Raw genomic sequence first — 13,595 nt, 5'->3', positions numbered from 1 at the left:
GATCCCTCAAGTAAATGGGGTTGAGACACAGAATATTAGTAGTACCAAGAGTATAAAAATGAATCATCCGTATAAAATTGATGGTAAAAAATATTTGTTATGACAACACCGTGAGCCTTATTGTCAAATTTAACGTTAAGAATAACCGACCAAAATTGAGTGGTTACGGACTTATAGCCCAGTCACTATAGGGGGTTGCCCTCTAAAAATCGAGATACCCAGTATATTATTACCACGTAAAAACTTGTAGTTTGGCATCCTAAAACAGTCCTCAAAATTCACATAATATAATTATGTAATTGGATGGTCGCAACTTTTAAAATCAGGGTTCAAGTCACAAAAATCGTTTTTTTTTCTTTTTTTGCAAATATTTCGTTTTCTGTGCGTTTTACATTTTTTGTATAGATATAGGAAAGTTTTAGAGAATTAAACTCTCTACAATTTTTCTATTTAACATTTTTTTTACCTTAAACTGTTTTCAAAATAGAGGGCGTAGAGCGCGCGGTCGGAGAATTATCTGAGGTCAAGTGGTAGTCTCGATCAAAAACTCGTAAATTTTTTGCTAAACATACAATTACTTATCATTTTTTATTAACAAAAGTCAATGAAAATGATAATAATTTATATGATATTTCTAAAAAAATATATGATGAACATCACTATAAAAACTACCAACGAAAATTGGTTTGAACAAGATCTAGCAAGTAGTTTTTTTATACGTCATAAAAGGTAAACCTTAATTATTTTAACTTTCATTAAATCAACTGAAATATAAAAATTAATCAAAAACCTTTTAATTTCATAAAATAAACCTTATTGCTGCTGCGGAACCCTTTATGGGCGAGTCGCATTTGGCCGGTTTTTAATTAAGTAATATTTTTTTTTTTAAATAAATTAGATAAGTATTTTAATTCTTATCTAATTTATACTTATGACTTTGTGTTTATGTAAATAAAGAAGAAATGAAATTATATTTTTATTTGATGTTTTTATAAAACGTGTCATTTTATCATAGTCATAATTAATAAAAATTACGAGAACAAGTTCTAATTTCAATTCTCTTCTTCTTCATCATCGTCATCGACCCTCTGCTGCGGAATTTCCTCTTCATTACCGTCTTCAACGACATTTGTCTCGAAGTCATTCATGATTTCTGGGTCAAAAGTTCTATTCTCATCACTACCGGTCTGATATGGTACAGAATTGAGACAAACTTGTCCATTAGCATTAGCACTGTAATCCCGCTTTCCTGCATCCACATCTTGAGCGGCGGCCACTTTTGCAGTTATAGAGTATAGACTATTGTAATCTATAATCCCTTTTTGTTCGAGAATACCAGTTGACTTCAAGTATTATTCTCTGACCGCGTGCTCTACGCCCTCTATTTTAAAAACAGTTCAAAGTACTTATAAAAATGTTAAATACTTACTTAAAAAAGTTGTAGAAAATTTAATTCTCCACAACTTTTCTATTTATACAATAAACGTAAAACGCATACAAAACTAAATATTTGCAAAAAAAAAAGTAAAAAAAAATGATTTTTGTGACTTTTAACCCCTGATTTTAAAACTTGCGACCATCCAATTATAATATGTGAACTGTTTTAGGATGCCAAACTACAAGTTTTTACGTGGTAATATATACTGGGTACCTCGATTTTCCGAGATTTGCTCCTAATTTCGCCTAAAGTGATTGGACTATTACGGTTATCGGCATTTTAACCATTGTTAATTTTTGACAGTTGATTTGATATTTTGTTATGTATAAGTAATAGCATTTTCGGCATCTAGAACTGCTCCGGTAGTAGGCCGAATGCATACGAAAATAGCCGAAGAAATTACTACGTAGGTACTACTAGTAGGTACTAAGTGTAAACTGCTTCGTGGATCACCGGTTTTGTTCGGCTATTTTCGTATCCATTCGGCCTGCCCTGCCCCGAGGCAGTTCTAGATGCCGAAAACTCTGTAAGTTGGTGCAATTCACTCTAAGAGTAACCTGCATTGCAGCAGAGCGACTCGAAACTTCATGGTCAAAATATATTATATTATAAATACTAGCTGTCCCGGCAAACGTTTCTTTGCCATATAAAGTATTTCGGCCGTATTATTTAATTGAAGTGACTAAATAAGTTTGTCACCATGGCAACGTCCATCGCTATCCCGTCGACCGTCGCACAAACAATGGTCGCTGTCAGTCTCGAGTTGTAATAATTTACTATTATTTATTTAACAAATGCACTTATCAATAAAAAAAAGTACCCAGTAGCCGATTCTCAGACCCACTGAATATGCATATAAAATTTGGTTAAAATCAGTAATGCCGTTTCGGAGGAGTACGCTATCTAACATTGTGATACGAGAATTTTATTAATTCTTTGTATGACATTGTACGATTCGAACCGCAGCACGCGACACGGTACTCCAATACCCAATAGCGGCGTTAGAGGGGGGAGCGACGCTACGCGATCACTGCCCAGGGCGCTGAAGACAAAACACTTCAAAAGTGCTTAAGGCCGTCCCCCGAGCAAACGACCTTGGCCATACATTTGCCGCGTTGCCGAGATCGCACCAAAACCCTATTTTTTTTACTTAACTTACTTCAAAATTGTCCTAAAAAAATTAAAACGGGGAATATGTAGTATATGATATTGTCGATTTATTGGCGTGTGTTTCAAATAATAGTAATTTGTAAATCCTAAGGAGATGCTGAATGTACGCTTCAATTTTGATAAATTGGTTTTACTTTGGAAGCTGATATCGTGAGAATAATAAACAAAATTAGAAAATTTAAAACGGGGAAAGGAATGTTGATATACTGAAGATTATTGCTGTAAATTACGGAATCTCTGTAGGGAAGGCCCTTAAACCGGCACTGCCATGGGAAGTGCAGTGTCGTGTCGCGTCGATTCCGTGCAGTGTAGTTACGTCTAGTGCGGTCTCACTAAAGGTCATTCTGCCCGGTTGTACAATGTACACGAACATAAACACTTCGGGTTGTTAATGGAGCTTTAACAGTCAATTATGCTAACATTTAGAATAAATAATTTTTTTGTGTCGTGTTTCAATTTCAGAATATGTACTACAAGGAATGTTTATCTCATTGAGTCCACTTAAATTTTGGATGTAATAAATATTATTTTATTAGTGACCATAGATCATTGCCCGACTACGAATAATAAAAACTAAAGAAACGTAACTCGCATGTAACTTCAATCGTTTTGAATTTGGTTCTCAAGGTTCTTTTCGCACACTAAAATAATATGGCGATAGCTACGAAACACTACATTCAAATTGAAAAAATAAAGCCGTTGACAATAATTGTCACTTCTATAGTTTACACAAAATTCTTCGGGCCTCTTTTTGTATAAAGCTAACAGGCATAAAGTAGGTATGCATGTGGGTCACATTTTGTAGAATCTGAACAAATTTTGTGACACAGTTAGGCTGCGTCCCCATCAGACACGGCACGGCGCCGCCACCGTGTTGCGGCACGACGCAGCCACCGTGATACGGTACGGCGCCGCACCGTAACACGGTGCCGTGTACGGTGCACCGCGCGCCCCTATTCTGGTGAAACTTCCGAACAAAAGTGTCCAAACTTAAACGAGGCATAATATGAAAATACATATCAAAGTCGCGTAATGCAAATATTGTCATGTATACCGAGGAAATTTTATCTATAATAAATAATAGATAAAATTTCCTCGGTTTCTTTTTAACCGACTTCAAAAAATATCTCTCAATGATAGAATTTTATACAATGTGTTAAAATATTAACTTAGTTCAATGCACGGTTAAGGCAATAAATGAAAAATTCGTGAAAATTAGTTGCATCTTTGTGATTTTTTTCGATCGTGAAAATTTTAAGATATCGTGTTTTTGCTCAGATCGAATCCTCGGAAATATAATGTAGTATCTAATTTTAGAAAATGAAACAATTCGGGGCTTATTTTCAAGTATAAAACTGAATTATAAAAGTTACACTTTAGGGTTAGTCGCCCCCTTAATGTCTCTTTTTCAATCTTCGTCTTAGTAACAACAAGAGAATAATTTTTTCGCGATCCATATCCATTATCCAGACAAGCACTCTCGTTCGAGCGCAAATATCGACTGAATAGGGACGCACCGTACGCGGCACCGTGACACGATGCGGCTCCGTACCGTATCACGGTGGCGGCGTCGTGCCGTAACACGGCGCCGGCGCCGCGCCGTGTCTGATGGGGACAGAGCCTAACACTTCCTTAGTTTTTATTAAGTATTCGTAGTTGCCAGATATAAAAAATTGATTGTGTACGTAAAATATGTTTTTAATTAATATATAAAACAATTTTATATTTTTACACATTACACAACAACTTTCATATCTTTTGTATGGTACTTAACTCATGTCCACCTCTGATCTTTAGTAATTTAATACAAAAAGGAATAGCTCTTACTTTCTTGTGAAAGTTCTAATTTCTATTGCCACAGCAATGTTTGTTACTTTTCTTGTTTTTGATTGTGTTAATTTAATTTATTATTAACTGAAATGTATATTATTTATTAAGATTGTTCAGAAGCATAAAGGTATTGTTTCATGTTTTTATTGTTAATATTATTCTCGAAGAATCTAATAAAATAATTTTAAATTATTTCTGTCTATTATTCCTGATAATAATTAACAATCTACATTTAAATGAAAATTAATTTTAAATTTTGTTAGTCTCGCTAAAACTCGAGAACGGCTGAATCGATTCGGCTAAAATATCTATAAGTAATAACAATATCCATGGAAGTATAAAGGACAATACCAACTATACAATCTGGATCGTATCCAACGAAGGGCCGCTCGTATTGTTGACTGCCATAGTGTTTCAAACAGCTTGGACCCCTTGGAATTACGCCGAGATGTAGCTCCACTCTGCATCCTCTATCGGTTGTATCACGGGGAGTGCTCTGAGGAATTGTTCGGAATCATACCACCTGCAACTTTTCGCCATCGTCCCACGCGAAAAAGATACCATCCTCATCACCTTGATGAGTGGTAGTCTTCCACCTTGCGTTTTTCGCGTAACTTTCTGCCGCTATACGATGACCGACCTATGGCTGACCTATACGACCTTCAAACCTTCAAGAAGAGAGCGTATTCCCTCTTAAAAGGCCGGCAACGCACCTGCAGCTCTTCTGATGTTGCGAGTGTCCATGGGCGACGGTAGTTGCTTACCATCAGGTGACCCGTTTGCTCGTTTGCCCCCGTATTTTATAAAAAAATGAGTAATTGTCCGTTATAAATTTAATGTTAGTTATCTGGTTCTTTTACTCGTGCCTTTAATTATTTAATAAATCAAATTACAATATAACAGGCGAATGTTATAAAGCTATTTATTGTGATAAGAGATTTTTCTTCATAACAATATTGTAGGAAATATTATTTCAACCACATTTCAACTAATATTCTAATGTCTTTTAATTTTAGTCTTTAACGTTCATATTTTAAAAAATAATTTATAAAAACATTAGATTGTGTGACAACAAACATCGTCTTTTCATTCATAATAATAAAATTATAATGTTAGTACTTTACTGTCATTAAATACATAATTCATGTTGATTCTGTGAGGATAAAAACGTCCATTCAATGTTATGACTAGCAAATAACTATACAGGGTGTCACAAAACTAAGTGACAATACTTTAGGGTGTGTATGAGTCCCGTGTATAGAGTTCACTGTAAAAGTAGCAGCGCTGAAAGAGTATTTTTTTCACTTTTGTATGGGGAAACTCGTAACAGCTTGCTCATACAAATCACAAAAAAAGTATTGCAGCGCTGCTACTTTTACAGTGAACTCTCTACAAGGAACTGTACACACACTAAAGTATTATCACTTAGTTTTCTTAACCACGTATATTTAGGTACTTCACGAGCTCCAAGGAATTAATGGCGCCAATGTCTAAAGCCCGCGACACATTGGACCAACAGTCGCTTTGAGCCAGCGTAGCGTACGGAATGTCGCTGCCAACTTATCACCAAGTAGGCACACGTAGGCCCAATGCATTTTTTTTTAATAAGCTGGGGTATAGTATAAATAAGGAGGGAGAGTAAGTTATCTCCGGCCCAAATCTCAATCCGCGATTTAATAGGGATGATGACAAGGTCAAAGATTAGCGAATTTTGTTAATAAAATAAACACACACACACACACATACAAGCCGCGCGCGGTGCGCTTGTATAAAGACAACTTACTTTCCCTCTTTATACTATGGCTGGGGCCTGGGTCAATACGTTGCCCTAATGTGAAATGTGGGCTTTACAGCATAAGGGCGAGTGCTCACTTAGGATACGACAATCTTAAGACAGACAAAATTTTTGTGTGTGCGTATCTGATGTTTTTTGTAAAGCTATATTCTGTCGTAAGACTGACGTGTTCCAAGTGAGCGCTAGCACCACAGTGATATCAGAGGGTTTAAAATTTAAACAAGCAAAATTTTCTTTGACTACCTTCATTTTGTGTTTACACACCAATGATAATATAAATCATGAGCAAAATTAACCGTCTAATATCATATTACAATGATATAAATATTAATACACATTACAAGTAACAAAAAATAAGGCAAACAGAGGTAGATAATACCTATAAGGTACTTAATTCTTCAGAACTAATGTGCTACAAGTTACAACTATGTTGAATTAAATAAAATACGAGTAGGGTTACTTACATTAAATATTTTCACAAGCACACAATAATAATTTGAACTATAAATATGTTTCGATAAACTTATTACTAAACAAGTGATTTATAATATGGGGCAATGACCTGCATGCCTGTCTTTTATATTTTCTTATCACATTACAAAAATTAAAAATATTCGAAATATTATATTACATCCATAAGGTTAATATACCTAGCGGAATAGAGAACAGTGCCGTAAATAGCCTTTTTTGCACCCGGTGCGAGCTTCTATAACTGCACCCATTTTTTTTATTATAGGTACCCAGAGCAAATTAGCATAACCCATCAAGCCCCATACGAGCACCGGTGATCTCGATAACAATATAATACAATAGCATTTCCAAGAATCCCAGATCGAAGGAGGGGCCGGTCGCGTCGCCGTTTTAAGTCTCCGAGCGACCGTGTATTAGGCCGGTCGCTTGACAAATACGTTCGTGCGCTGTCGAAAAATGTGCGCGATGTTTTGTCCAATTTAATAGACGTTTTTGATGTTACTGGCATGTAGGAGGTACGTATTATTGAAATCGAGTACTGGGGGCGCAGCGGAAACTTATAGGGAGCAAACCGAAAAAAATATTATAGTTCTGCATCTGGCCATTCTTGCGCCTCCCCCGAGTCTGCGCCCTGTGCCTGGGCACCGGTGGCACCGCCCTATTTACGGCACTGATAGAGAAACAAAGGCAAGATTGTCATTATCAGTAACACTGCGTGGTAAAAAGAGACGTGTGAATTGTGATACATGACAGCAGCAATCTTTTTTTGACGTCCAGTCGGCACGTGCCGCACGTTGACAATTTAATCTTGCTAGAAATCATGTTCAATCATGCTTGTGTAAGTGTATACGTACACATATTTTTACACACAGATGAAACCAATTTCGGTTTCGATTGACAGCTCGAGATTGTTGCTCTATTCCGCTAGGTAAATTGTATATTAACTTTATGATTATATCATATCACTCAAAATTTTTGTGCGGTATGGCACTGTCAAAGGCATAAAACATTATAATACGCCAAAAATGATTTAATTATCTATGATAATAATAACTTTAAAATATTTGATACTAAAATAATATAAAACGAGTTTTCAATTTAAAACAAGAAACACTGTAAAATACTATAAGATATCTTGACTGGTTGGTATTTACTCCTTTTTTGTTACTTTATGAGTTTTTGTAGATTTTGTAAATGTTTGATAATATATGGCTGTGAACAGCACCCCGCTGCTTAGCAGTGATGATACAGTAAAGTTGAACATCAAGTTGAGATCAGCTGAGTCGACGTACACCGTGAATAGGCGTGCTGAAAACAAAAAAAAATGCCATTAAAAAAAATGAAACATGAATATTTATAACAGAGGCCGAGAGTCCGGGTGCCATCGCAGTTCTCCTACAAACGCAATACAGTTTGTTAAACTAATATGACGTACCTATTCTGTGGTAATACCAAGATAATTTCCCATACGAGAATATTTACCGTATTTGAGTTATTATTCAGCTTAAGATAGTAAGGTAGGTTTCTGTACAAAGATTCACTTCAAAATATTTACATACTTACCAAAAATATGAACGATTACAATTTAGTATGTAAATATTGTAATCGTTCATATTTTTGGTATGTAAACATTTTGTTGTTTAGAGGACCGGTTGGTCTCTCTAAGAGTTCACTAGAGGTCGGAGGAGTAAAGAGTAAAACTCGATTTACTGTGGTGAACTGAAGTGATTTATTTACAAAAATGCGCTGCTTATATACAAAAAAATGAGTTAATTATTATTATTACAAAATGTACAAAGGTTAAAAGATTGATTGTGATTGGCTATTACTATTAGAAGGAGATGTACAGAAAGGGATAAAAACATTTACAAAAATTAGAAAGGGAAAAAAATTGAATAAGAAATATTTACAAGGTAATTATGATTGCCGCGCGAGAAACTGGCCGCGCCGCGGCGCGCGGCGCTGGCATCGCCCGAGTATAAATATGGGCTCTCGCGGCCCGCGAATTCAGTCCGCGCGCGCATTCCATACCGACGCCGTCTCGCTGCCGGTCGACGCCGTGCCGGTAATAATTGTAGTGCCGCCATTTTGTGAAGATGGAAACTCTGCAAACGCCATGAAGACCGTAGCCACGCTGCGAAGATCCCTCGCTCGACGTAACCTCGATGTGAAGACGCGTAGTGTTGTTGCGAAGAATTCTTATTAGAAAAATGCCTTTTTCAAGGCCGGTTCATGTCCGGTATTATTACACGGACAGCTGTTTCTCTCGTCATTGCGAACGTACGTTCTTTGCAGAGCGATTTTCTCCTGTGTTTCAACTTCTATAACGAACGTATACAAAGACGGCGTGCGTTCTTTTCAGAGCGCGTTGTTTTCTTTGTTTCATCGGCGAACGAACGTAGGTACTGCTACAGTGCTCCCCCTCAAGCGAAGCGTACCGGCAGTCTGACGACACGGCCTGTTCTTGTTGTCTTCTGTGCTGGACTTGCTGGTAACTTCTGCTTGATCGGTGTTGCACTTGGTAATGGTTGTGAGGTAACAGGTAAAGGTAATGAGGTAACGGGTAAGGGTAATGAGGTATTTTGAGGTAAATTATTGGTATGTGAAGGTAAGGTAACAGGTAAATTGGTATTAGGTAAGTTGAGAATTACCGGTGACTGTTGTACATTGCTCGTTGACTCGCCGAGGTAATCTTCACTCAGTATGTAGGCGGGCTTCAAACGATCGATGGATACTGTTGCTGTGCGATCGGGTAGTTGTATTACGAAGTATTTTTCTTCTCGTCGGAGAACTTTGTACGGCCCGTCGTACGGTGTTTGAAGTGGTTTCCTTACGGCGTCATTACGTAAAAATACGTATTCGCACGTAAGTAGATCACGATGTATGAAGATGTTGCGTTGGTTACCGTGGCGCTGTACATTGTTTTTCGGCTTGAGAGAGTTGATGTTTTTTCGTAGTTGCTCGATGTAGGTATGATCTAGGCTCGATGATGATGTTGTTTCGAAGAAGTCGGCCGGTAAACGTAGGTTACGGCCGTAGGTTAATTCGGCGGCGCTGACTCCGGTGTCCTCTCGTATGGCGGCGCGTAGTCCGAGTAAAACTGTAGGTAGCTCGTCGATCCACGATGTATTACTGTTGATGAGTCTTGTTTTCAGTGAATTCTTGAGACTTCGATGCCAGCGTTCGATCATTCCGTTAGATTGCGGGTGGTACGGTGTTGTACGGGTTTTTTCGATACCCATACATCGTGTTAAGTTGACGAACAGCTGACTCTCGAACTGGCGTCCTTGATCGGTTGTTATTGTAGTCGGACACCCGAATCTCGCTATCCATTGTTCGTAGAATACTCTTGCGACGGTTTCGGCGGTGATGTCGGTGAGTGGTACAGCTTCAGGCCATTTTGTCGAGCGATCGATCATAGTAAGTAGGTATCTATGACCACTCGCTGTTGTAGGCAGCGGACCGATGATGTCGGTGTGTGTATGTTGAAAGCGGTCGACTTGTGGGAATGTCGACACGGCGCTCGATGTATGTCGTTGTATTTTGCTTCGCTGACATTGTATGCAGGTTTTCGTCCACTCGCTAATGTCGGAGTTCATTGACGGCCAGAAGAATTTTTGCGCGATGAGTTTTCTTGATGCTTTTGTTCCAGGATGACTTATGTTATGAATGGAATCAAACACGGCGCGTCGAAAGTCTTGCGGAATGTACGGCCGAACGTATTTTGTTGAAGTTTCGCATACAATCTTGATATCGGAGTTAGGTAGCGTAGTTGTTTTGAAACTTAAGTTTTCTTGGCTGTAGAGTGTAGGTAGCGTGCTATCTCGCTCTTGCGCGCGAGATAACTCTTCATAATTTACAGCTGACGGCGTGTTGATTGTTTCGATGCGGCTGAATGTATCGGCGACTATGTTGTCTTTTCCGCTGATATGACGAATGTCGTGCGTGAATTCGGAGATAAAAAGTAGTTGTCGAGTTCTTCTCGGAGTTTCCGATGTCGATGTTTTCTTCTGTAGGGCGAATGTCAATGGCTTGTGGTCGGTGAATATTATGAGTTCTCGGCCTTCGAATATTTTTCTGAAGTATTTTACTGACATGTAGATAGCTTGAAGTTCGCGATCGTAGGTGCTGTACTTCGTTTGCGCTGTTGTAAATTTCTTCGAGAAGTAGCCGAGTGGTTGCCATTTGTTATTGTTGAATTGTTGTATTACAGCTCCCGCTGCGGTGTCCGAGGCGTCGGAGAAAATAGCGATCGGTGCTTTGTGATTCGGGTGGGCGAGCAAAACAGCGTTTTTGATGCTATTTTTGCATGCCGTGAATGCTTCTTTTGATGTCTCGTTCCACTCGATCGGTGTCTTGTCTCGCTTTTTCGCATTATGTAGGTATGCGTGTAGCGGGGCTTGAATAGTGGCGGCGTTCGGTATGCTGTCTCGGTAGAAATTTAGCATACCAAGGAAACGTCGCAATTCTTCTATGTTTTTCGGTAGCGGAAAATCTTCGATGGCTTGTAGTTTATCTTGTGGCGGCTTGATTCCGTCGCTGTTTACGGTGAAGCCGAGGAATTTAACTTCTTGCTTGCCGAGTACACATTTAGCTGGGTTGATTGTGATTCCGTTTTCTTCTAGGCGTTGAAGAACACACCGCAGATGTTGGCGATGTTCTTCTTCGCTGCTGGATGCGATCAACAAGTCGTCGATGAATGAGAAGACGAAGTCGTAGCCTTGCAGTATTTCGTGTATAAAACGTTGAAATGTCTGGCCTGCGTTCCTAAGGCCGGGACACATTCTCGGGAATTCGAATAAACCGAATGGTGTGATGATTGCTGTCTTCTCTATATCCTCTTCATGGACTGGTAATTGCTGGTAGGCTCGGTTTAAGTCGATCGTCGAGAAAATAGTTTTTCCGGCGAGTTGAAAGGTGAAGTCTCGCAGTCGGGGAATAGGGTAGCGGTCGGGCTTCGTTACTGCGTTTAGTCGTCGGTAGTCGCCGCACACCCTTATGTCGCCGTTCTTTTTCGGTACGACGTGAAGTGGAGAAGACCAGGCGCTCTTGCTGGGACGACAGAGACCTTGTTGCATCATATTTTCGAATTCTTTCTTGACTTGATTGTAGCGATGTGGCTGTAGCGGTCGGGCGCGACAATGTAGCGGTGGCCCAGACGTTTCGATGAAATGTTCGACGCTATGTTTCGGCGTGATGTTCATCGCTGTCAATCGTGTGATGCCGGGGAAGTCAGCTAGTATGTCGTGGTACGCCTGCGTGCTGTCGACACTACGGACAGTAGCTACGTCCGTGTAGCGTCCGGGAGCGTTAATATGTAGACTGGTTCTCCCGTCGATGAGTCTTCTGTTCTTCAAGTCGACTATGAGTTCGTGGTGTTGCAGGAAGTCGGCACCGAGGATTGGCTTCGAGACTGCGGCGACGATGAACTTCCATTTGTACGGTCGGCGAAGTCCGATGTTGAGTTCAAGTGTCTTCTCGCCGTATGTCGGTATGACGGTGTTGTTGGCGGCGTACAGTTGAAAAGGTAGCGGCTGGAGATGGAGGCCTTTCTTTTTTGGTATGACGGATATGTTTGCACCCGTGTCTACCAAAAAAGTGAGATTCGTAGTCTTGTCCGTGACGAATAGGCGGTATTGTTTATTGTGAACGCCGGATTCCGCCGCTGCCAACGTTCTGCTTAGTTTTCCGACTTGTTGTTGAATGTACACGGTTGCGTACATTTTCTCGCTTCCTTGCCGAATCTGTTGTGGTAATAACAGAATGGCGATGGTGATGCAGCACGTGGACGCGAAGTTGAGCGTTGCCGGAATCTTGATGTTGATCTCTGTCTTGACCGTTGGTAGTGTCCTCTTCTATAGTTATTGTTATTGGTGTATTGTTGTTTTTTCAGTTCGGCGACCTCTAGGGAGAGTTTGCGGATTTCTTCGATTAGGAGGCACTCGACGTTTGATGAAGTTGATGCGGAGCTATTTACACGATGAGATGAGATGCTATTTACATTATTTACAGTTGACTGCTCGATGATCTTGTCGGCTAGCGCAGCTTGTTCGTCGAGTGTGGTCTTCGACTGGAACGTTTCACTGACGGCCAGGACGGAGCGAATATTTGTCGGGAGGAGGTTGGCCCACATGAGTTGTAGGGTGGAATCGGGAACCTTGTTGCGAGCCAGGTTTCGCATTCGTCTGAGAAGTTGTGACGGTTTTTGGTCTCCCAATTCCATGTCTGACAGAAGCTGTTGAAACTGCCGGCTGTCAGATTCCTCATATGCGGAGATGAGTCGGTCCTTCAGTGCTTGGTACTCGTTTGTCTCTGGCGGGTTGTACAGTAGGTCGGCGATTTGTTCGATGTCTTCTTTTTCCAGACGAGCGATGACCATCTGGGAGAGCTGGCTTTGGTTCTTCTGAAGACTGCTGGTGGCTGCTTCGAAGGTGACGAACCAGAGCCTGGGTTTGTCCCTCCAGAATGGCGGAATTCGCATTGATAGTGCGATGCCGGCGATTTCCTGCGATGACGGTGACGTCGCCGGGTTGCTGGTGAGTGCCGAGGTTTCGGGCAGGGATTCGCCTCTGGATTCCATTGTGTGGATTTGGTGCGGGAAAATCTTGAGCAGAGTTTCGTCGGGCAGCGGTTCGCCGGGCAGAGGTTTGTGAGCAGTGTTGTTGAGCAGAACTTTGTCGAGCAGAGATTCTTCGGGCAGAGCAGCAGAGTTTCTTCCAGCAGAGTTTCTTCTAGCAGAGGTTGCTTGTTGTTCACGGGGTCACCAGTTTAGAGGACCGGTTGGTCTCTCTAAGAGTTCACTAGAGGTCGGAGGAGTAAAGAGTAAAACTCGATTTACTGTGGTGAACTGAAGTGATTTATTTACAAAAATGCGCTGCTTATATACAAAAA

The 13,595-nt window shown here is 40.2% G+C and overlaps 1 protein-coding gene across 3 annotated transcripts in view; it reads right to left on the bottom strand.

Moving 5' to 3' along the window:
* Positions 1 to 7,757: 7,757 nt before the first annotated feature.
* LOC121739042 (solute carrier family 66 member 3) overlaps positions 7,758 to 13,595 on the bottom strand; it is a 28,376-nt gene continuing 22,538 nt past the window's right edge. For all 3 annotated transcript variants that reach the window (XM_042131354.1, XM_042131355.1, XM_042131353.1), the window contains one exon: positions 7,758 to 8,012. In XM_042131354.1, coding sequence (XP_041987288.1) covers positions 7,855 to 8,012 — 158 coding nt within the window. In that variant the 3' untranslated portion in view covers positions 7,758 to 7,854. The remainder of the gene's footprint in view (positions 8,013 to 13,595) is intronic.

This window comes from Aricia agestis, chromosome Z (genome assembly GCF_905147365.1).
Source record: "Aricia agestis chromosome Z, ilAriAges1.1, whole genome shotgun sequence".
In the NCBI taxonomy this organism is placed as follows: Eukaryota; Metazoa; Arthropoda; class Insecta; order Lepidoptera; family Lycaenidae; genus Aricia; species Aricia agestis.
The sequence above is the reverse complement of the archived record's forward strand: the minus strand, read 5'-3'. Positions and strand labels throughout refer to the sequence as shown.